The sequence below is a fragment of the Lepidochelys olivacea genome, assembly GCF_965140295.1.
Source record: "Lepidochelys olivacea isolate rLepOli2 genome assembly, chromosome: 9".
NCBI classification, from domain to species: domain Eukaryota; kingdom Metazoa; phylum Chordata; order Testudines; family Cheloniidae; genus Lepidochelys; species Lepidochelys olivacea.
In genome coordinates, this window is record NC_140419.1 from 98,689,479 (window position 1) to 98,711,976 (window position 22,498).

Genomic DNA, 22,498 nt, shown 5'->3' on the forward strand with positions numbered 1-22,498 from the left:
AGAAGAGTAGGACTGGAAGGGACCTCAACAGGTCATCTAGTCCAGTCCCCTGCACTCATGGTAGGACTAAATATTATCTAGACCATTCCTGACAGGTGTTTGTCTAACCTGCTCTTAAAAATCTCCAGTGATGGAGATTCTACAACCTCCCTTGGCAATTGGTTCCAGGGCTTAACTTCTCTGACAGGAAGTTTTTCCTAATGTCCAACCTAAACCTCTCTTGTTTCAATTTAAGCCCATTGCTTCTCGTCCTATCTTCCAAGGTTAACGAGAACAATTTTTCACCCTCCTTCTTGCAACAACCTTTTTTGTGCTTGAAAACTATTGTCATGTCTCTCCTCTTCTCCAGACTAAACAAACCCAATTTTTTCAATCTTCTTTATACTTCATGTTTTCTAGACCTTTAATAATTTTTGTTGCTCTCCTCTGGATGTTCTCCAGTTTGCATCACATTTCAGGAAAGATGTGTGCATGAGAGAATTCCTCTTGCTAAAACAAAATAGTGACCAACTGTCTCTACATAATGTAAGTCCCAGATTGGCAGGGGAGTTGTGTTCTTCAGTTGAATGTATCTTGGAACAGTTTTAAAAAAAGATATTGTAACCATGAGTATTCCCACTTGATAGTGTAAAAAAAAAATAACAGGTTTAGGGTCTGATCCCAAAACCCAGTGGTGAGTTTCCATTGACTTCAATGGGATTTGAATCAGACACATACATGATCTCTTATGCCTCTGGTTTTAAATCAACCACTAATTGATGGAGATTGGGAAGAAACTTTGCTGTGGTCACGCTATTTCATTACGGGGTTCCTTGTACCTTCCTCTGAAGCATCTGGTACAGGCCACTGTTTGAAACAGAATATTAGATTATATGGACCAGTGAGCTGATGCAATATGGCATGCCGGTGCATAAGAATTTAGTTTGTTACCATAATATGTTTGCTGACAAGAATGGAGCAGACAGAGCAGAGGAACAGTATAACGAGTATACAGACATGCAAACTAAGAACATCTGATTGGTAGGGTTAAAATGGGACCAGCATTGCTGGCATCCCTCTCAGAACTGCAAAATCAATTTTGCAAACAGGAGCCATTTTCATGTATGCTTTGAATTCATACTTCAAAAAACTAGGTATAAAACTTGGCTAAATGCTAATGGCTCTAAAGATTCTGTGGGAAGATCTTTCAGACTCCAACATATCAGTAACTCTCTTTTAAAAAAATGGGGGGGCAGTAATACTAAGTGTTTCTAGAGCCTTTGAACAGTTACCTACTGTACTACAACCAGTAAGGTGTGCTAAGAATGGGGTTCTATCCTTGTCTGCATTCTCTTTTGGCAACATTGGACCTTGTGTGTTATTAGAAAATGGGCTCTAGTGGCTGAATCACTGTCCCCTACTGGGTTAGTGGTGTTCTATAGCCGTAGTGCAGGTGCAGCTCCATCATGGAAGGAAGACAGTGCTGGGATTTTAGTTTAAAATCCAAACCTTTTATGCAGGGGAGGGGCCTCTTCTACCCTGAGCACTGAAAAGGGACAGTTGTCAGGGATCCTACCCATTTAGGGTTGGGGGGCAGAGATGGGGACGTGCCAATTCTACTTTTCTCCCTTGATTGCAATTGAGAAGGGGGGAACTTTTTGGCCTAAGGGAGCCTGCTGCCTATCCCTGGCTGAGCTCTGTTTTGGAGCTGTAAATAAAGGGAGATTTCTTCAGGCTGTGCAGCATCTTTAAATATTCTTCCCTTGCTGACTGTCAGCCATGGAAGATCCTGTGCCCTAATAAGCCAGGGAATAGAGTCAGTGTGCTTGGCACATCCCCAAGCATTGCTGAAACATCCCATTGCCAGGTCGATAGTAATTAGCTGTCAGACTGCACCGCTGGAGAAGGGATGGACCTGGGCAGCTCTGTGAAGCCACATTCCAAGTGTCTGCCTCAGACCAGGGAGCAGCCATCCCAGCTGCAGAACAGGGGGTGCTCGGGGAGTTTTTGCCCTTAGGTACTGTGACGGGGCAAGGCCAGATGGCTATAGAAAAGTAGTGGGAGATAGATATATTTGGTCCAGACTAAACAAATCCCTGGTGCCAGGTTAAGTGAAATATAAGCTGCTCCAGGTCAATTAAGACACCTGGGGCCAATTAAGAACTTTCCAGAAGGCAGGGAGAAGGCTAGGTTGATTGGGACACCTGAAGCCAATCAGGGGCTGGCTGAAACTAGTTAAAAGCCTCCCAGGCAGTCAGGTGGGTGCGCATGTCAGGAGCCGTGGAAGGAAGTTGCGCTGTTGGAGAGGCTGAGTAGTACACACCATATCAGGCACAAGGAAGGAGGCCCTGAGGTAAGGGTGAAGTGGAGCTTGAGGAAGTGAGGGCTGCTGTGGGGGAAGTAGCCCAGGGAATTGTACATGTCATGTTTCTAAAAGGTCAGCTACCATAGCTGATACTATTAGGGTCCCTGGGCTGGAGCCTGGAGTAGAGGGTGGGCCTGGGCTCCCCCCCCCCCCAACCTTTGCCCCCTGATTAATCACTGAGACTGGGAGACAACAGAGACTGTGCAAGGAAGGATAGCTTCTCCTCACCTCCCTTGCTGGCTTATGATGAAAGTGGCTCAGTAGACTGTGACCCTTGTTTCTAGAGAGAGAAGGGTTATGTGGAGGGTCACAGTGAGCCTCTGAGGCTAGCGGGATCCACGGAGGCAAGGACAGAGCTTTGTCCCAACTGGTATTAGAAGTGGGATTTCATTCACAGCATGGCAGAAGAGGTTTAAAAAAAAAAAAAGTGCACTAGGGTTTTGGATTTTGTTTTGTTTTGTTTTGTTTTTGTTTGTTTGCTTTGTACCACAATGGAGGAGGTGGTCAGAGCTCTGGTACAAGCCATGGCAGCCCAGCAGGAGGCCACCCGGGTTCAGGCAATGCCACAACAGGAGTCTATGCGGCTACAGCAGGAAACCAATCAATTATTGATGAGCCAGGCGACCCAAGACTGTGTCCTCTTGAGAGAGGTGGTGGACCAGCTGAAGATCCTCACCACCCAGGCCCGGGGGTCCGACGGGATGCGAACCCTGAGGGCCAGTGGTCGTCTTCCAAAGATGACGTCAGGAGATGATGTAGAGGCATATCTCCTCTCATGCGAAAGAACTGCTCAGCATGAAGTGTGGCCCCAGGAGCAGTGGGCCAGCATTGTCGCCCCTTTTTTGTGTGGAGAGGCCCAGAAGGCCTACTTTGACTTGCCTGCCACGGATGCCACTGACTATACCCATCTGAAGGCAGAGATCCTAGCACGATCAGGGGTAACGGCAGCGATAAGGGCCCAGAGGTTCCATGAGTGGAAATACCAGGAGAACAAACCCCTGAGGTCCCAGCTATTCGACCTCATACACCTCGCACAGAAGTGGTTACAGCCCGTGGTGTGCAGGCCGGAAGAGATTTTGGAGACCCTGGTCATTGAGCATTACATGCGGGGACTGCTGCCAGATCTCCGCAAATGGGTAGGCCAGAACAATCCATCCACGTACGACGAGATGATCACACTGGTAGAAAGACGGATGACAGCCAGGAAACTGACCCGACTACACAAGGAAGGCTCCTTTCGAAGCAAGCACCCTACCGCAACCCTGGAAGGTTGGGCAGCCAAACCCCTGGGGAGTCCTAGGTGGAAGAAGGGGGGGGGGGCTGAAAACCAATGGGGGCCCCAGAAGGAAGGGATTGGCCTGAGTGGGGGGAACCCTGGGACTCAACCCCCTAACCCCCGGGATAGGGGAGTGATTAAAAGAAATTACAGATGTTATGCATGTGGGGAGTGGGGACACGTAGCAGCACAGTGTACCAGCACCGAGGAGCCTATGCAATGAAACTTGGGGGATTGGGAGGTCCCATGCTCCCTTATCCACCTCACGGGGGTCGCATTAGCCCCGCATAATTACACCAGGCCAGTGAGGATAAATGGAGCAGAGACTACAGTGCTTGTGAACTCTGGGAGTGCTATCACCCTCATATCGGGTAAGCTGGTAAAAAATAGTCAGCTACTACAAGCCAAACGCGTAGCAGTGACATGCGCGCATGGGGCCGTGAGCCATGACCCCACCATCCCAGTGGAGATAGAGGTTAAGGGAAACCCCATTGAGATGACCGTAGGTGTAGTTCCTAAACTTCCATATCCTGTAGTCATTGGGAGGGACTATCTAGGGTTTGATATTTTACTCCCCTGGAGAGGCTGGAGGGAGGTGGGGACCCTGAGGACAGCGATTCATCACCGGTGGAATGTCAACCCCCAGTGTTCACTGAGATTTCTCAGGATCTGTTCTCAGCCCCCCGAAAGACCCAGAAGACAAAAAAAGAGAGGAAGGCTGCAAAGGCCTTGGGAACCCGGATCCTGACCCGGGGCCAGAAGACCTCCCAAGTAGGCAGATGGACGCAAGCGGCCAACAGAGAAACTTCCACCACAGAAGATGAGCCAGAAGCTGCCCCCAGCCATGATGGCGGCAAGCTGTTGGAAGAAGCAGAAGCTGACCCCTGGGAGCTTGGGCAGGTTAGTCCCGGGAGAGAGACTTTTGGGCAGGACCAGGCAGAGGACCCCAGATATGATAACGCCAGGAAAGAGGTGGCCGAGATCGATGGGATACCCGTGGATGGGAAGGTATGGGGGAGGGATAGCTCAGTGGTTTGAGCATTGGCCTGCTAAACCCAGGGTTGTGAGTTCAATCCTTGAGGGGGGCCATTTAGGGATCTGGGGCAAAAATTGGGGATTGGTCCTGCTTTGAGCAGGGGGTTAGACTAGATGACCTCCTGAGGTCCCTTCCAACCCTGATATTCTATGAAGGTCCGGAGTCCCAGACCTTACTTTATAGTGAAGAAAGATCTCCTATACTGCGTGGTGCAAATGCAGGAGCAAGAGATACAACAACTTCTGGTGCCACAAAAAATCAAAAAGCCATATTGAGTCTCGCCCACAGTCACCTGTTTGGAGGACACCTGGGGTAGAGAAAACCCAGGCACGGATCCTGCGGAGGTTCTTCTGGCCAGGATTACATGAAGATGTCCAGCGACAGTGCACCTCTTGTCCGGAGTATCAGTTACATAGCCCTCGCCTGCACTTGCGGGCTCCTTTGATATCTCTTCCAATAATAGAGGTTCCTTTCGAACAGATAACCATGGATCTGGAAGGGCCCCTAGAGAAGACAGCTCGGGGCCATCAGCATGTGCTTGTTGTACTGGACTATGCAACCCGGTACCTGGAAGCTGTTCCCCTGCGCAACACAGCTTCCAAGACAATAGCTAAGGAGCTAGTACGGATCTTTGCCTGGGTTGGGCTACCCAAGGAGATATTGACTGATCAAGGGACACCTTTCATGTCCAAGTTGATGAAAGATCTCTGTTCATTGCTCCATGTACAAGCCCTACGGACCTCTGTATACCACCCACAAACAGATGGCCTTGTGGAAAGGTTCAATAGGACCCTCAAGGCCATGATCAGGAAAGTGGTGAGCCGGGATGGGAAAGATTGGGATACTCTATTGCCTTACCTCATGTTTGCCATCCGGGAGGTTCCGCAAGCCTCCACGGGTTTCTCTCCATTCGAACGTCTATATAGGCGCCACCCTCGGGACATATTGGATAGAGCCAGAGAAGCCTGGGAAGAGGAGCCAAATCCCAGAAGGAACATAGTTGAGCATGAACTGCAGATGAGAGATTGGATAGCCTGAGTTACGCCCATTGTATGGGAGCACTTGGAGAGAGCACAGGAGACCCAGCAAACTCATTGTAACCACCAAGCAAAGCTTCGACAGTTCCAACCAGGGGATCGGGTGATGGTACTGGTGCCCACAGCAGAAAATAGACTGTTGGCCCAGTGGCAGGGACCCTACGAAATAATCGAAGCCGTGGGAGAGGTGAACTATAAGGTGCGGCAGCCAGGCCACCGAAATCGGAGCAAATTTACCACGGAGCAAATTTACCACATCAATCTTCTAAAACCTTGGCAGGATCAAGAGGCATGCTTCGTCATGCAGGAGACCCTTCCCCAGGAGGATAACTTACACGAGCAAGTGAGGATATCATCTGACTTGACGCCAATCCAAAAGATCGAGACAGCCAACATGATTAATCGCAACATAGATGTGTTCTCTACAAAACCAGGGCAGATGACTGAGACCTATCACCATATCCGCACAATCCCCGGAGCCAAGGTAACATTGAGACCCTACCGAATCCCAGCAGCCAAAAGAGAAGAAATCAAGGCTGAAGTAAAGAAAATGTTAGAATTAGGGGTTATTGAAGAATCTTACAGTCAGTGGTCCAGTCCAATTGTTCTAGTGCCTAAACCTGACGGTACCATGAGTTTCTGTAATGACTTACGCCGACTGAATGAAATATCCCAGTTTGATGCATACTCCGTACCATGCAACAACGAACTGGTTGACCGACTGGGTAGTGCCCGATTCTTGACTACACTGGATCTGACAAAAGTGTACTGGCAGATTCCTCTGACCAAAGAAGCTAAAGAAAAGACAGCATTCTCCACCCCGGATGGGCTATTCCAGTACACCATCTTCCCTTTTGGGCTACATGGGGCCCCAGCCACATTCCAGCGCCTCATGGATAAGCTGCTGCGCCCACATACTAGTTATGCAGCTGCATACCTAGATGATGTCATCTATATGCCAGACTGGGGAACCCACTTGGAGAAAGTTGAGGCAGTACTGCGCACCTTAAGGCGGGCTGGCCTCACTGCTAATCCTTCTAAATGCGCCAGAGGGCTAGCAGAGGCTAGATACCTGGGATATATTGTGGGAAGGGGCATAGTGAAGCCCCAAACGAATAAGCTAGAGGCAATTCAAAACTGGCCCCGGCCGACCTGAAAGAAGCAGGTCCGTGCGTTTCTAGGCATGGTAGGATACTACCGATGGTTGATTCCCCACTTTGCCACTAGGGCAAGTCCCCTAATGGACCTGGTGAAGGCCCGAGGTCCAGACATGGTAAAGTGGACTGACGCAGCAGAGGGGGCATTTACAGATCTTCAGACGGCCCTCTGTAATGACCCCGTACTCATAGCCCCGGACTTTAACAGGGAATTTATTTTACAAACAGACGCTTCCAAGGTTGGGTTGGGAGCAGTTCTGTCGCAAATGATGGGAGAAGAGGAACACCCAATCCTCTATCTAAGCAGAAAGCTTCTCCCAAGAGAACAGAAATACGCAGTAGTCAAGAGAGAATGCCTTGCTGTCAAATGGGCTATTGAGACGCTGCGTTATTACCTCTTAAGCCAGCGATTTACTCTTGTGACAGACCATGCACCCCTCCAGTGGATACAGCAGAATAAGGAAAAGAATGCAAGGGTCACCAGGTGGTTCTTATCCCTCCAACCATTCCAGTTCCGCATATGGCACAGGGCTGGATGCCACCATGGCAACGCTGATTGTCTGTCATGAGCATACTGCCTGGCGTCCCAAGATGCCCAACTCTATGCTGTTGAGCAAGGGGGGGGGGAGGGCGGATATGTGACGGGGCAAGGCCAGATGGCTATAGAAAAGTAGTGGGAGATAGATATATTTGGTCCAGACTAAACAAATCCCTGGTGCCAGGTTAAGTGAAATGTAAGCTGCTCCAGGTCAATTAAGACACCTGGGGCCAATTAAGAACTTTCCAGAAGGCAGGGAGAAGGCTAGGTTGATTGGGACACCTGAAGCCAATCAGGGGCTGGCTGAAACTAGTTAAAAGCCTCCCAGGCAGTCAGGTGGGGGTGCACGTCAGGAGCTGTGGGAGGAAGTTGTGCTGTTGGAGAGGCTGAGTAGTACACACCATATCAGGCACAAGGAAGGAGGCCCTGAGGTAAGGGTGAAGTGGAGCTTGAGGAAGTGAGGGCTGCTGTGGGGGAAGTAGCCCAGGGAATTGTACATGTCATGTTTCTAAAAGGTCAGCTACCATAGCTGATACTATTAGGGTCCCTGGGCTGGAGCCCGGAGTAGAGGGTGGGCCCGGGCTCCCCCCCCGCCCCACCTTTGCCCCTGATTAATCACTGAGACTGGGAGACAACAGAGACTGTGCAAGGAAGGATAGCTTCTCCTCACCTCCCTTGCTGGCTTATGATGAAAGTGGCTCAGTAGACTGTGACCCTTGTCTCTAGAGAAAGAAGGGTTACGTGGAGGATCACAGTGAGCCTCTGAGGCTAGCGAAATCCGCCAGGAAATGTGGGACCCATGGAGGCAAGGACAGAGCTTTGTCACAGTACCCTCAACATAGCTGAGCAATCCATCACAAGTGCAGCAGTAAAATTCAGTATAATCCACCAACAGCAAACTGGGCAGCTTCCAAGCTCCAATCCTCCCCCACCCTTTTCAGCACTTTCCCACCCAGAAGCAGCTTCCAAGCTCCAATCCCCCCCCCCACCCTTTTCAGCACTTTCCCACCCAGAAATGCCTGGGGAAAAGATGAGTTTGCAATGTACCCTGAAGGCATTTGATCCAGGACCAAGTGGGGCAGTGAATTCCAATGCTGCAGAGCCCTCGCTGAGAATGTTCAGCCAGCAGACCCCTCTCATTTATGCATGGCTGCCGCTCAAGGGCTTCTCCTGGTCTCAGCTATAGTAGCACACAGAGGGAGGCACTTTCTCAGCTCCTAAAACATTTAGGGCTTTGTAAGTCAATATTAGGACCTTAAACTTCATCCAGAAACCAAGAGGCAGCCAGTACAGATCATGGTGTGCTGGTCTAATATGTTTGAAGTAAGGTCCTTCACTTACCAAGTGTCTGCTGCATTCTGTGCCAGCTTGCATTTCTGGATGGCTTTAAAGGATCATAAGCAACAACATTTTCTAATATATGTCCAAAACAGCTCTTCTGTAAGTCATAATGTTGTGATTACGGTTGATATCCAAATATACCAGTGCTAGAAATAAATGTCTTACATCAGTGGAATGTATGGATTCCCAGCTCTCCAGCGATATCGTGGGCTATTAGACCATAATCGTGCCATGGGATCAAAGATCCTGCACCTCCCACTAGTGTAACTTGAGCCCTGGAGATAGGGAAAAGAAGGAAACATATTTGTAATTGTAATCCTTCAGGAAAAAGGATGTTTGAAAGTGGGCTGGTGATTTGAAATGTTAAAATTAATCCCAGTAGAGTTGGAAAAATGGGCAGAGTGTAGATGAGGTGACCATAGGGGCATGACAAATGCAACATCTCTCACACATGCGCTATAAACATTTTTCCAGAATGCAAAACATTTACATTTGAAGCGCTGCAGACTTTCATTGCAATGAATGCCATTTTTGTTTTTCAGAAAACAGATCTGCCTCATCGGGACCTAGTTTACTAACAGTATTCCTAGGAATAGTATGCATTGGAGCACTAATGCTACCGACACTGGGGGAAGTGGAATCCGTGGTGCCTCTCTACCTCCATTTAAGTGTGAATCAAAAGCTAGTAGCTGCTTATGTTTTAGGTAAGTGTTTTGAAAAGGATTTTTTAAACAGCTTTTTTCCAGTCTCTACTGGAGTCAAAATGTCGATCAAAGGAACTTCTGTGAAATACACTGCTGGCTTGATGAGAAGATGTACTTTCGTGTCTCAGGGCCAGGGTCAAGACTAATTTCATTCTGTTCCATCTCCACTTGTACTTAGCATAGAAGGTCACAGTAGTATTTGATGGAGATGGAAGCCCTCACCATTAGAAATATAAGTGTTCTGGATAAGTGTCTTATTTGACCCTCAAAACAGGAACCTGGCATATAGGCGTCTACTCCACCTCATTTGTCAAAGAAAGCTACTGAAATACATTGCTGTTTCCTACGTATTCTCAGCCAGGACTTCTACACTGTAAAATTGTAGTTCAGTCATCTTATCTGTTGATACTGGAAATTCCTTCTCTTCATCCCCTCTAACCCAGAAGAGATCTAATGTGAAGAGCTGTCTCCTTTTACCCTAGCTTTTAGTCATGAGAAACAGAACCGCACTTAAAGGGTGAATGGACAGGGGCAATACCTGCATCTGATTCCCAAACCTGTGACTTACTCCTTAAAATGAAAGGAGTGAGAAGGCAGCCACTTATCTCATGGAGAGAGCGCCTTGTGTTACTCATCAGCAACCAGTGCTGACTTAAAGGAAAGTAGCGTTGGACTCGCTCTCTGCTTTCCTATTGCCTGGCTGAGATCAGGACTCAAATGAGGATGAGCAGCCTGAAACTTAGGGTATGTCTACACTACGAAATTAGGTCGAATTGATAGAAGTTCTAGAATTTAGAAATTGTTTTTATATAGTCGATTGTGTGTCCCCACACAAAATGTTCTAAGTGCATTAACTTGGCAGAGTGTTTCCACAGTACCGAGGCTAGCGTCGACTTCCGGAGCGTTGCACTGTGGGTAGCTATCCCATGGTTCCCGCAGGCTCCGCCGCCCATTAGAATTCTGGGTTGAGATCCCAATGCCTAATGGGGCAAAAACATTGTCGCAGGTGGTTCTGGGTACATGTCGTTAGGCCCTCCCTCCGTGAAAGCAATGGCAGACAATCGTTTCGCACCTTTTTTCCGAGTTACCTGTGCAGACGCCATACCACGGCAAGCATGGAGCCCGCTCAGCTCACTGTCACCGTACGTCTCCTGGGTGCTGGCAGATGCAGTACTGCATTGCTACACAGCAGCAGCTCATTGCCTTTTGGCAGCAGACGGTGCAATAGGCTTGATAACCATCGTCATCATGTCCAAGGTGCTCTTGGCCGCCTCGGTATGGTCGGTCAGGAGTGCCTGGGCAGACATGGGCACAGGGACTAAAACAGCAGTGACTCGACCAGGTCATTCTCTTTAGTCCTGCCGGCAGTCCTATTGCACAGTCTTCTGGCAGCCAGGAGATGAGGATGGCTAGTAGTCCTATTGTCTGCTGCCAGCCAAAGATGTAAAAGATAGATGGAGTGGATCAAAACAAGAAATAGACGAGATTTGTTTTGTGTTCATTTGCTCCCCCCTCCCTCCCTCCCTGAAATCAACGGCTGACAGTCGTTTCGGTGTGGTCTGTCAGGGGCACCTTGAAAAGTTTAATGGAGATTCAGTCCTGCCTGGAATACCGCGGGGAGGGATAGCTCCATGGGTTGAGCATTGATTGGCCTGCTAAACCCAGGGTTTTGAGTTCAATCCTTGAGGGGGCCATTCTGTGTGACAGTTGTTTTTGTTTCTCCTTGATGTAAAGCCACCCCCTTTGTTGATTTTTTAATTCCCTGTAAGCCAACCTTGTAAGACATGTGGTCAGTTGCCCCTCGTCCGTCAGAGCAACGGCAGACAATTGTTCCGTGCCTTTTTTCTGTGCGGACGCCATACCACGGCAAGCATGGAGCCCGCTCAGATCGCTTTGGCAATTAGGAGCACATTAAACGCCACGCGCATTATCCAGGAGTATATGCAGCACCAGAACCTGCCAAAGTGAAACCGGTCGAGTAGGCGACATCAGCACGGTGATGAGAGTGATGAGGACATGCACACAGACTTCTTTCAAACCACAGGCCCTGGCAACGTGGGCATCATGGTACTAATGGGGCAGGTTCATGCCGTGGAACGCCGATTCTGTGCCCGGGAAACAAGCACAGACTGGTGGGACCGCATAGTGTTGCAGGTCTGGGATGATTCACAGTGGCTGCGAAACATTCGCATGCGTAAGGGCACTTTCATGGAACTTTGTGACTTGCTTTCCCCTGCCCTGAAGCGCCAGAATACCAAGATGAGAGTAGCCCTCAAAGTTGAGAATCGAGTGGCAATAGCCCTGTGGAAGCTTGCAACACCAGACAGCTACCGGTCAGTCGGGAATCAATTTGGAGTGGACAAATCGACTGTGGGATCTGCTGTGATGCAAGTAGCCAAGGCAATCAAAGATCTGCTGATATCAAGGGTAGTGAGTCTGGGAAATGTGCAGGTCATAGTGGATGGCTTTGCTGCAATGGGATTCCCTAACTGTGGTGGGGCCATAGACGGAATCCATATCCCTATCTTGGCACTGGAGCACCAAGCCGGCGAGTACATAAACCGCAAGGGGTACTTTTCAATAGTGCTGCAAGCACTGGTGGATCACAAGGGACGTTCCACCAGCATCAACGTGGGATGGCCAGGAAAGGTACATGACGCTTGCATCTTCAGGAACTCTGGTCTGTTTCAAAAGCTGCAGCAAGGGACTTTATTACCAGACCAGAAAATAACCGTTGGGGATGTTGAAATGCCTATAGTTATCCTTGGGGACCCAGCTTACCCCTTAATGCCATGGCTTATGAAGCCATACAGAGGCACCCTGGACAGTAGTCAGGAGCTTCAACTACAGGCTGAGCAAGTGCAGAATGGTGGTAGAATGTGCATTTGGACGTTTAAAGGCGCGCTGGCGCAGTTTACTGACTCGCTTAGACCTCAGCGAAACCAATATTCCCACTGTTATTACTGCTTGCTGTGTGCTCCACAATATCTGTGAGAGTAAGGGGGAGACGTTTATGGCGGGGTGGGAGGTTGAGGCAAATCGTCTGGCCGCAGGTTACGTGCAGCCAGACACCAGGGCGGTTAGAAGAGCACAGGAGGGCGCGGTGCGCATCAGAGAAGCTTTGAAAACCAGTTTCATGACTGGCCAGGCTACAGTGTGAAACTTCTGTTTGTTTCTCCTTGATGGACCCCCTCTTGGTTCACTCTACTTCTCTGTAAGCTAGCCACTCTCCCCTCCCCCCTTCGATCACCACTTGCAGAGGCAATAAAGTCATTGTTGCTTCACATTCATGCATTCTTTATTCATCACACAAATAGGGGGATAACTGCCAAGGTAGCCTGGGAGGGGTGATGGAGGGAAGCACCGGGTGGGGTGGTGGAGGAGAGAAGGACAAGGCCACACAGCACTTTAAAACTTATTGAATGCCAGCCTTCTGTTGCTTGGGCAATCCTCTGGGGTGGAGTGGCTGGAGACCCCCCGACTGCGTTCTTGGGCGTCTGGGTGAGGAGGCTATGGAACTTGGGGAGGAGGGTGGTTGGTTACACAGGGGCTGTAGCAGCGGTCTGTGCTCCAGCTGCCTTTCCTGCAGCTCAACCATATGCTGGAGCATATCAGTTTGATCCTCCAGCAGCCTCAGCATTGAATCCTGCCTCCTCTCATCACGCTGCCGTCACCTCTCCGCTTCAGCCCTCTCTTCAGCCCGCCACCTCTCCTCCCAGTCATTTTGTGCTTTCCTGAACTCTGACATTGTCTGCCTCCACGCATTCGTCTGTGCTCTGTCAGTGTGGGAGGACAGCATGAGGTCAGAGAACATTTCATCGCAAGTGTGTTTTTTTTCGCCATCTAATCTTCGCTAGCTTCGGGAAGGAGAAGATCCTGTGATCCTTGAAACACATGCAGCTGGTGGAGGAAAAAAACAAAGGGACAGTGGTATTTAAAAAGACACATTTCACGGTAAACCTTGCTGTTAACATTACATATATAGCACGTGCTTTCATTACAAGGTCGCATTTTGTCTCCCCCCACCACGTGGCTAACCCCTTCCCTCCCATGGCTAACAGCAGGGAACATTTCTGTTCAGCCATAGGCAAACAGCCCAGCAGGAACGGACACCTCTGAATGTCCCCTTCAGAAAAGCACCCTATTTCAACCAGGTGACCAGGAATGATCTCACTCTCCTGAGGTAACACAGAGAGATAAAGAACGGATGTTGTTTGAATGCCAGCAAACATACGCTGCAATGCTTTTTTCTGCAATGATTCCTGACTACGTGCTACTGTCTTAGCGTGGTAAAGCATCATATCATGGAGGATGGAATAAGGCTGCCCTCCCCAGAACCCTTTTGATAAGACTTTGGGAGTACATCCAAGAGAGCTTTATGGAGATGTCCCTGGAGGATTTCCGCTCCATCCCCAGACACGCTAACAGATTTTTTCCAGTAGCTGTACTGGCTGCGAATGCCAGGGCAAATCAATCATTAAACACATGCTTTTAAACTATGTATACTATTTAAGAAGGTACACTCACCAGAGGTCCCTTCTCCACTTGGCGGGTCAGGAGGCAGCCTTGGGTGGGTTTGGGGGGTACTGGCTCCAGGTCAAAGGTGAGAAACCGTTCCTGGCTGTCGGGAAAACTTGTTTCTCCGCTTGCTTGCTGTGAGCTATCTACAACCTCATCATCATCATCTTCCTCGTCCCCAAAACCTGCTTCCGTGTTGCCTCCCTCTCCATTGAAGGAGTCAAAGCACACGGTTGGCTGAACTCCTTAAAATGGCGTGTAGCTCATCATAGAAGCAGCATATTTGGGGCTCTGACCCGGAGCGACTGTTTGCCTCTCTGGTTTTCTGATAGGCTTGCCTCGGCTCCTTAAGTTTTCACGTGGCACTGCTTTGCGTCCCTGTTAGGGCCTCTGTTCTTTATGCCCTGGGAGATTTTGACAAATGTTTTGGCATTTCAAAAACTGGAAAAGAGTTCTGATAGCATGGATTCCTCTCCCCATACAGCGATCAGATCCTGTACCTGCCATTCAGTCCATGCTGGAGCTCTTTTACGATTCTGGGACTCAACCATGGTCACCTCTGCTGATGAGCTCTGTTCTCACCTGCAGCTTGCCACGCTGGCCAAACAGGAATTGAGATTCAGATTCAAAAGTTCACGGGCCTTTCCTGTCTACCTGGCCAGTGCATCTGAGTTGAGAGTGCTGTCCAGAGCGGTCACAATGGAGCACTCTGGGATAGCTCCCGGAGGCCAATACCGTCGAATTGCATCCACACTACCCCAAATTCGACCTGGCAAGGCCAATTTCAGTGCTAATCCCCTTGTAGGGGGTGGAGTAAAGAAATCTATTTTTTAAGAGCCCTTTAAGTTGAAAAAAAGGGCTTTGTCGTGTGGACGGGTGCAGGGTTAAATCGATTTAACGCTGCTAAATTCAACCTCAACTCCTAGTGTAGACCAGGGCTTAGGCTAGATCTAATTGAGGTGATGGTAGTGGGATGGGGGGGAAAAGCTCAATTGTGTGGTGGACCCTGCGCCTTCTGGAGGTGGTTTATTCACCCTTTGTCCAAGTCTGTATTGTGGGTGTGCATTTTAACCTTTTTCACCTGGTGTTTTTTTAACTTTTTTAATGTTCTTTTAACATTTTCACCTGGTGTCAGTAGCCAAAAACATCTTCATATGAGGCTGTGGTGATAGGTTTTTCAGATCTGCATCCAGTAATTCTTGACTTTGTAACTTCTGGATGATTGCAATATGCTCTGTTCTTGAAAACCACTCAGAAGCTATAGCAGGTGCAAAATGCAGTGCTAGAAATGGGATAATACATGATTTTTCAGACAGCTGCATTAGCTTCCTTGCTTCTGGATACAATTTGAGGTGTTTGGTTTTTATGTGGTTTGGGTCCTGGTCTCTTCCCCTCTGTACCATTACAGCAGCTGATCAGATAAGGTGCTTGAGCTAATAATCTCAAGATTTAAAAGTCCAACGACTGGGTGTTCTCCTGGGAGTGAAAAGATTCCTAGTCTGGAATGTACTTTGCTTGCTTGTCCAAAGTGCACATCTGTTGACATGGAGAGAGGATGGTGCATCTTCTCTTCTCAGACTTATACCTGTAGTAACTAGGTGGGTTGGTGGGAAAGAGAAAAGTGTCTTTGCTTTTAGTTCATAGTCACTTTTTTTATAGTTAAATGCTTTACATGGTCCCCTGACACATGGCATAAGTGGCCATTATGCACTATTTAATAAACCCAGTATTTGGTGTTGTGAAATGAGTTAGATAAGCTCAGGTTCTCTCCAATTCTGGTAGTCATAACTTTCTATGCTAGGGCCTGCCAGAGGGTGTGTTTACACTAGAAATATAAGTCGACCTATATTAGGTTGACTTACAGCCACTACAGTAATTACCATGGTGGTGCATGTCCACACTACCCTTCTTGGGTCAGTGGCTCACCAGGAGCGCTTCCATGGACATAAGAGGGGCAGTGTGTGGAGCTGAGAGCCTGGTTCCTCAGTTCTGCTGGCAGCTCCTGCTGGGCTCCCGGCAGGCTGCCCCCTCCCTGTTCCACAGCAGGAGCAGGGCGGGAAGCCGCCTGGGGCTCCTCAGGAAGCCGTGAAATTAATAAGGCTGCCTGGCTCCTGGCAGGGAGTGGCCAGGGCCTCCTGGGTTCTCGCCCCAGCTTCCAGCTGGGAGTGGGGTCCAGCCACGCAGCTCTCCAGGGAAGTGAGAGTGGAGCTGGATTCTTGTCAATTTCACAGGTCCTGCCAACAGTGATGTAAGGAACAAACACACACTGCGTTGCCATAACTACACCGACATAAGCCCTACGCCTCTCGTGGAGGTGGAGTTATTTTGTTGGTGTAGTAGACCACTTACATCGGCTGGAGCAGGACTGTAGTGTAGACACTGACATCATCAGGTCAACATAAGCTGCCTTATGTCCACCTAACCGTGTAGCGTAGACTAGACCATAGTATGAAGAACAGGTTTAGGTTTGTGAATGGTTGGAATGCTGATCAAAGGGAAAGTACTCCTGCAACTTTGCTCCACGAATTCTCTATCCTGGACCTCTTAAAAAGAACCTGCAATTTAGGACATTGAATGGCAGCAGCAGGCCAACACCATCACATTAATTTTCCATTGTGACCTACCTGCACTGAGGCTGACTATGCTCCAGGTGCAGAGTATTAACCTCCTTTGGTACTTTCACATGAGCAAGGGTTTTTTTAAGCTATTGGTTAACTAATTTTAAACCCTGGATGATGTGAAACTCTCAATGGCCAGCAGATTTTCATTTGCCCTGTACAGTAATCTCAGAGTTAACTGTGGACTTCCACTTTAAAGATGTGCTGAGGGAGAGGATATCATGAGCATTCCTGTGGAAGGATATTTTTCGGTTCAGGGAGCACTACTTTACTTGCAGCTCTGTGTTTAGCTGCCTTTGAACTCAGTTCTTTCCACCACCTATCAATTACTACGGAACAATTACAGGGTTCACCACAGTGCAGCATTAGGTGCTTCTGCGCTTGCAGGCCTGGACTCTAATATATTATCTGTTTCAGAATCTGGGACGGTCAGAAAATTAGGGCCAAGCAAACCAAGTCAAACAAAATCAATCACTGTCTGCCCAACAGAGTAGGTTCATTTCAGGTTTAAGTGGAGTGTCGGCAGTTCAGTGTTAATACTGGAGGCAGGTGAAGGTTGCATGATTAGGGCTAGAGAACTTATTTGTAAAACATCAAGTTTGACACTTCTCTTAAATCTGCTCCCCTGCTGATAGGGGAAGGCCTTTGGCAGTGGAGGCAGCAAGTGGATACAAGAGCAACAGTGCCGAACACCTGTAGGCCCCTCCCCTTTCAGTGTAGCTCTACTGCTGGTTGCACACTCTGATGGGTGCTGGGGAAGAGTCCGAGGGAACTTCCCACACTGCGTGAGTGATGACAGGAAGTCAAGCTGCCCAACACGACTGTCTATAAATAAAGGTGCTGTTAAATGCATTGAGCTGAAATGAAAACAATGTTTCAGTTACTTAGTTTAGGTGGTGCCAGCAACATTTATATTAGAAAAGCACCTAAAGGCCTCAGCCAAGATCAGGACCTCATTGTGCTAAGTACTGCATGTGCAGAGTAAGACAGTCCCTGCCCAGACTCTGACTAGCAACAATAGGTTAATTTCCAGACAATCTGATCCATAATTGTTCACTGAACATGCATCGCTTCTGCCACTAAAATCTCTGGATCTGTTCAGACTGGATGATCTAGACATGATTAGTTCTTTAGAACTAACATTTTAAACAATCATTGATTCTGATTAAGCCAAACTTTTGTTGAGTAATATTTGAAAGTTATTCCTATAAAATAATTTAAGTGAAATCTGTGTAAATTTTCACTCTGTAGATTTATGCACTCTTATCTTGTTTTCTGGCCTGTGATGGAAAACTGTTAGACCTTTACTTTGAATGCTTTATTCAGTTAAATTAAACTGTTCTTCATTTCTCATCTTTCAGGTCTTATCACCATGGTTATCTTGAGGACATGAGTAATGATTTAATTGGATGTAAAAAAAGAACCCCAACCTTATCTTACTATATATTTACATCATGAATGTGGACTGCCTTTTACTCTCATGTGATGCATTAAGATGCTAGAAAAGCTATTCAGTGATTTAAAATACTTTCAAAAGTGTAATATATATTTTATCTATGTATAACTATAAATAAACAACAAGACTCTTAGGTGCTTCTGTTACAGCTATGGAATGTTTAGTGATATCTGTGAAATTATTTTGAAGAAACTTTTATATCTACATCTACTGTACAAAAGACATATTAAAGCAACATTTGTTATTTTAAATGCATGTTCACATCGGTGTTTGATCACTATAAAAGCAAACTGTTCATTCTGAAAGGTTCATTTGTTTATTCCATTGCTGTAAGTACAGAGGTTACTACATAACATTTTATGTATAAATACCAGCATGATCAGAGTTTACATAAGGCTTGTCAGTTAAGATGAAATTTGAAATTCCATCACTTAAAAACTATGAAATAAATACATTAAGTTTAGATGGAGAAGTAATTAATTCTCATTTCCTGACATCATTAACAAATATATGGGATATAGGGTCTTCTTAACTGTGGAATCAGTTATAGACATTTTTTGCATCATAACTGTAAATCATAAAACATTTTTGTAATTTTTTTTATAAATACATGTAACATACAAATGTAGCAAGATATTTAAGTATAGATACATAACATCCAGCAAGAGAAAACTCACATGTCCAGGATTCCCACTTCAAAGTAGTACGGAAATAAACCTTGCCACTACGTTGGTAATGACCTGAATACGTGTAGCAACATAGCCAAGGTCCTCTATGTACACGTGTTAGACAAATATACTTGGTTTTTGTTTTGTAAGAAACTGAAGTTCAGCTTTGATTTTTATAGTTTGGAAGAATTTATACATTTCTGTTTTGTCTCATGCTGGAAAAGAAACAAACTCTCTTTGACCTCCAAAGTAAGTATCTGTCTACTTTGAAAGACAAGCTGAATGTTCCCTACCTAGGGCCCAGTAAGAATGTGCTTAGTTCTTTCACAAAAATCTTACATTGCTTATTTATGAAAAGCCTATATACCATGCCTTGAGCTGGGTAAAAACATTTTGGAAATTAAAACCTTCTTTCCCCCTGCATATAATTCATTACCTCTCTGTTTATGTATAGAGGGGGTAGGAAAAGACCACGTAGAGATGAAAAGTTATTTAACAGTGATTGCACAAAAGATGGTGAAGTTGAAGTACTTAGGTGAGAGCTGCCCTGGATATTAATTTACATAATGAGTCTTTGTAGGAATAGTCAATAATAATGTTATTACTTTAGCTTAACTTCAAGGGGAGCTGAGGGCATGTACCATCCTGGAATAACAGAAATGTAGGACTGGAAGGGACTGCAGTAGGTCATCTAGTCCAGTCCTCTCCACTGATGCATGACTCAATATTATCTAAGTCAGTGATACTCAGTGGTTCAGGAGCCAGATTCATAGAATTGCAGAATATCAGGGTTGGAAGGGACCTCAGGAGGTCATCTAGTCCAACCCCCTGCTCAAAGCAGGACCTAATCCCCAACTAAATCAGTAATCAACATCACCCGAAAGAGCTACAATAGTGTGAATTCATTGTTTCATTTACTCTAGTACTATATAGTCATACTGAAACAGTCTGACAAGGAAATATTTAGTGTGTATACATAATTCTCACAGTAAAGTGACTGACCAAGTAGTATTTTATCAACTACAATTGGTTAATAACTTAGGTTAATAACTAAATCATACAGTGTTTTACTATCATGTGCTGCAAAGAGCAGCAGGAGACAAATTTGTGACTAGAGAGCTTCAGTCTGAGTATCGCTGATCTAGATTGTCTCTGACAGGTGTTTGTCTAACCTGCTCTTAATGCTCTCCAATGACGGAGATTCCACAACTTCCCTAGGTAATTTATTCCTGTGCTTAACTGCCCTTACAATTAGGAAGTTTTTCCTAATGTCCAACCTAAACCTCCCTTGCTGCAAGTTAAGCCTATTGCTTCTTATCCTTTCCTCAGTGGATAAGGAGAACATTTTATCACCTTCCGCTTTATAGCAATCTTTTACATACTTGAAAACTTATTTCCTCCCCCCACCCCCGTCTTCTCTCCTCACTAAACAAACCAATTTTTTTAAATCTTTCCTCATAGATCAATAAGTGCTGGAATAAATTACCTACGGAGGTTGTGGAATCTCCATCATTGGAGATTTTTAAGAGGTTAGATAAACACCTGTCAGCAATGGTCTAGATACTTAGTCCTGCCATGAGTGCAGGGAACTGGACTAGATGACCTCTTGAGGTCCCTTCCAGTCCTGTGATTCTATGCTTTCTAGACCTTTAATAATTTTTGTTACTCTCTTCTGGACTCTCTCCAATTTGTTCATGTCTTTCCTTAAGTGTGGTACCCAGAACTGGACACAGTATTCCCTTTGAGGCCTTGTTACTGGTGAGTCTAGTGGAAGAATTAATTCTCACATCTCGCTTACAACACCACTGCTAATACATCTCAGAATGATCACTTTTTTTTGCACCAGTATTACATTGTTGACCCATATTTATTTTGTGATCCACTACAACTCCCAGACCTTCTTCTACAGTACTCCTTCCTAGGCAGTTATTTCCCATGTTGTATTTGTACTCTTAACTGAAGTACTTATCATTTGTCCTTATTTTCATCTTGTTTAATTCAGACCGTTTCTCCAGTTTGTCAAGATCATTTTTAATCCTGTCCTCCAAAGCGCTTGCAACTCCTCCCTTCCTGTAGCTTTCTTCCTGCCCTTATTCTACATGTCATCCTTTTATTACCAAGCAGCACAAGTTTGGCTCCTTTTTTAATCTACTGCTGTAGTCACCCTTCTTCAGATTCAACATTAACGTCTTCTCAAATCACTTCACTTCTTTCTTCTGATTCTTCTCTGTAACAGAAGGTAGACGTGGATAGAGGAGAAAAACAACACACATACTGTTGTGTATTACCCTGTCCATTTTTATTGTGTGTGAAGACAATCTGTTAAGTTTTGCTACTGTGTGCGTAACCATGGCAGCTCTGACATCAAAGGTGAGGTGGTTAATCTCAACGCAATCACTGAACTGTACCTTTAACATGATATGTTCATCTTTTTTTGTACTGTAGTAGCCTCAGAGCTCAAGTCATGGACCAGGAGGATCCCACTGTGCTAGGCATCGTACAAACACAGAACAAAAAGACTGTCCCTACCCCAAGGAGCTTACCATCATAGAAACCAAGTCTCAGCCCTATCTAATGTTCTCAGTTGTGCATAATTAGTGTATTAACATCTCCAGGATTAGAAATTAACTGAAAATGCAGGACAGCAGTGTGCCCTTGTTGCCAAGAAGGCCAATGGCATTTTGGGATGTATAAGTAGGGGCATAGCGAGCAGATCAAGGGACGTAATCGTCCCCTTCTATTCGACATTGGTGAGGCCTCATCTGGCGTACTGTGTCCAGTTTTGGGCCCCACACTACAAGAAGGATGTGGATAAATTGGAGAGAGTCCAGGAAAAACTTTTTCACTAGGAGGGTGGTGAAACACTGGAATGCGTTACCTAGGAAGGTGGTAGAATCTCCTTCCTTAGAAGTTTTTAAGGTCAGGCTTGACAAAGCCCTGGCTGGGATGATTTAATTGGGGATTGGTCCTGCTTTGAGCAGAGGGTTGGACTAGATGACCTCCTGAGGTCCCTTCCAACCCTGATATTCTATGATTCTACGACAACAGGAAATTCCAAGGCTCTGAAAAGGAATGTTGGCAGTACAGGTTTCTTCATCAAGGAAATTATAGAGGTGCAATTGTTTTACAAAAATAGGTTGACTCAGAACAAAGCACTGACAAAGGAGGTAATGTTATAGTAATTGTCTCTCAGAAATAATAAAGAAAGCATTTCTTTCCAGGAGTCACAAGAGAAGGAGTCGGCTAGTACACCGATAAATGGCAAGGTTAAACCGTGTATGCAAGTCCAACATGAAGTGCAGGTGACACACCCTGACTTAAAAGAAATGAGCAGAAAATAAGTGAATCTTTAACTTCATTATATTCAAGAGAGATTCCTGAGGGTTGTACAGTCCACATATATACCTCCAATATTGAAAACGACATCAGGAAATTAGCAGGTACTTTGGCATTAGTTGAGGGGAGATTTACAGAAACTGTTTGAAGGGAATGTGGCGGCAGCAAGAGATAAGCAGGATTTTATGTGAGCAGATGGATAGATTCAGAAAGGCAATATAGTATTAGAAGTACCCGAGAAGCCCATCTGGAATAGTGTGTATAGGGCACAAGGGATCCTTCCTGGCTGGCAGAGAGATCTGGACCTTCCCTTTGTTTTAGTGTGCTATGTTCTAGTAATCCAGGCTCAGTGAAGAGCCAAGAAAAACAGAGAATCAAACCCTGCTTGATGTAATTTAACTTCAAAACAGGACAACTGGGCCCGTAAACTTCGTTTCATTAGGAGTGAATCAGAGCATGTAGACTCATC

At 46.3% G+C, this 22,498-nt stretch overlaps 2 protein-coding genes across 2 annotated transcripts in view; both read left to right on the top strand.

Moving 5' to 3' along the window:
• The window catches only part of MOSPD1 (motile sperm domain containing 1), a 33,107-nt gene extending 14,936 nt beyond the window's left edge, over nucleotides 1–18,171 (top strand). The window contains exons 5-6 of the mRNA XM_084639571.1: nucleotides 9,272–9,433; nucleotides 17,931–18,171. Coding sequence (XP_084495697.1) covers nucleotides 9,272–9,433; nucleotides 17,931–17,962 — 194 coding nt within the window. The 3' untranslated portion in view covers nucleotides 17,963–18,171. The remainder of the gene's footprint in view (nucleotides 1–9,271; nucleotides 9,434–17,930) is intronic.
• On the top strand, nucleotides 2,118–5,140 carry LOC311525762 (uncharacterized protein; the record flags this gene model as incomplete). Its single annotated transcript, XM_084638102.1, has 3 exons — nucleotides 2,118–3,613; nucleotides 4,300–4,628; nucleotides 5,120–5,140. The coding sequence occupies exons 1-3, from the start codon at nucleotides 2,836–2,838 to the stop codon at nucleotides 5,138–5,140; spliced, it is 1,128 nt and encodes a 375-aa protein (XP_084494228.1). The 5' UTR covers nucleotides 2,118–2,835.
• Nucleotides 18,172–22,498: the final 4,327 nt, after the last annotated feature.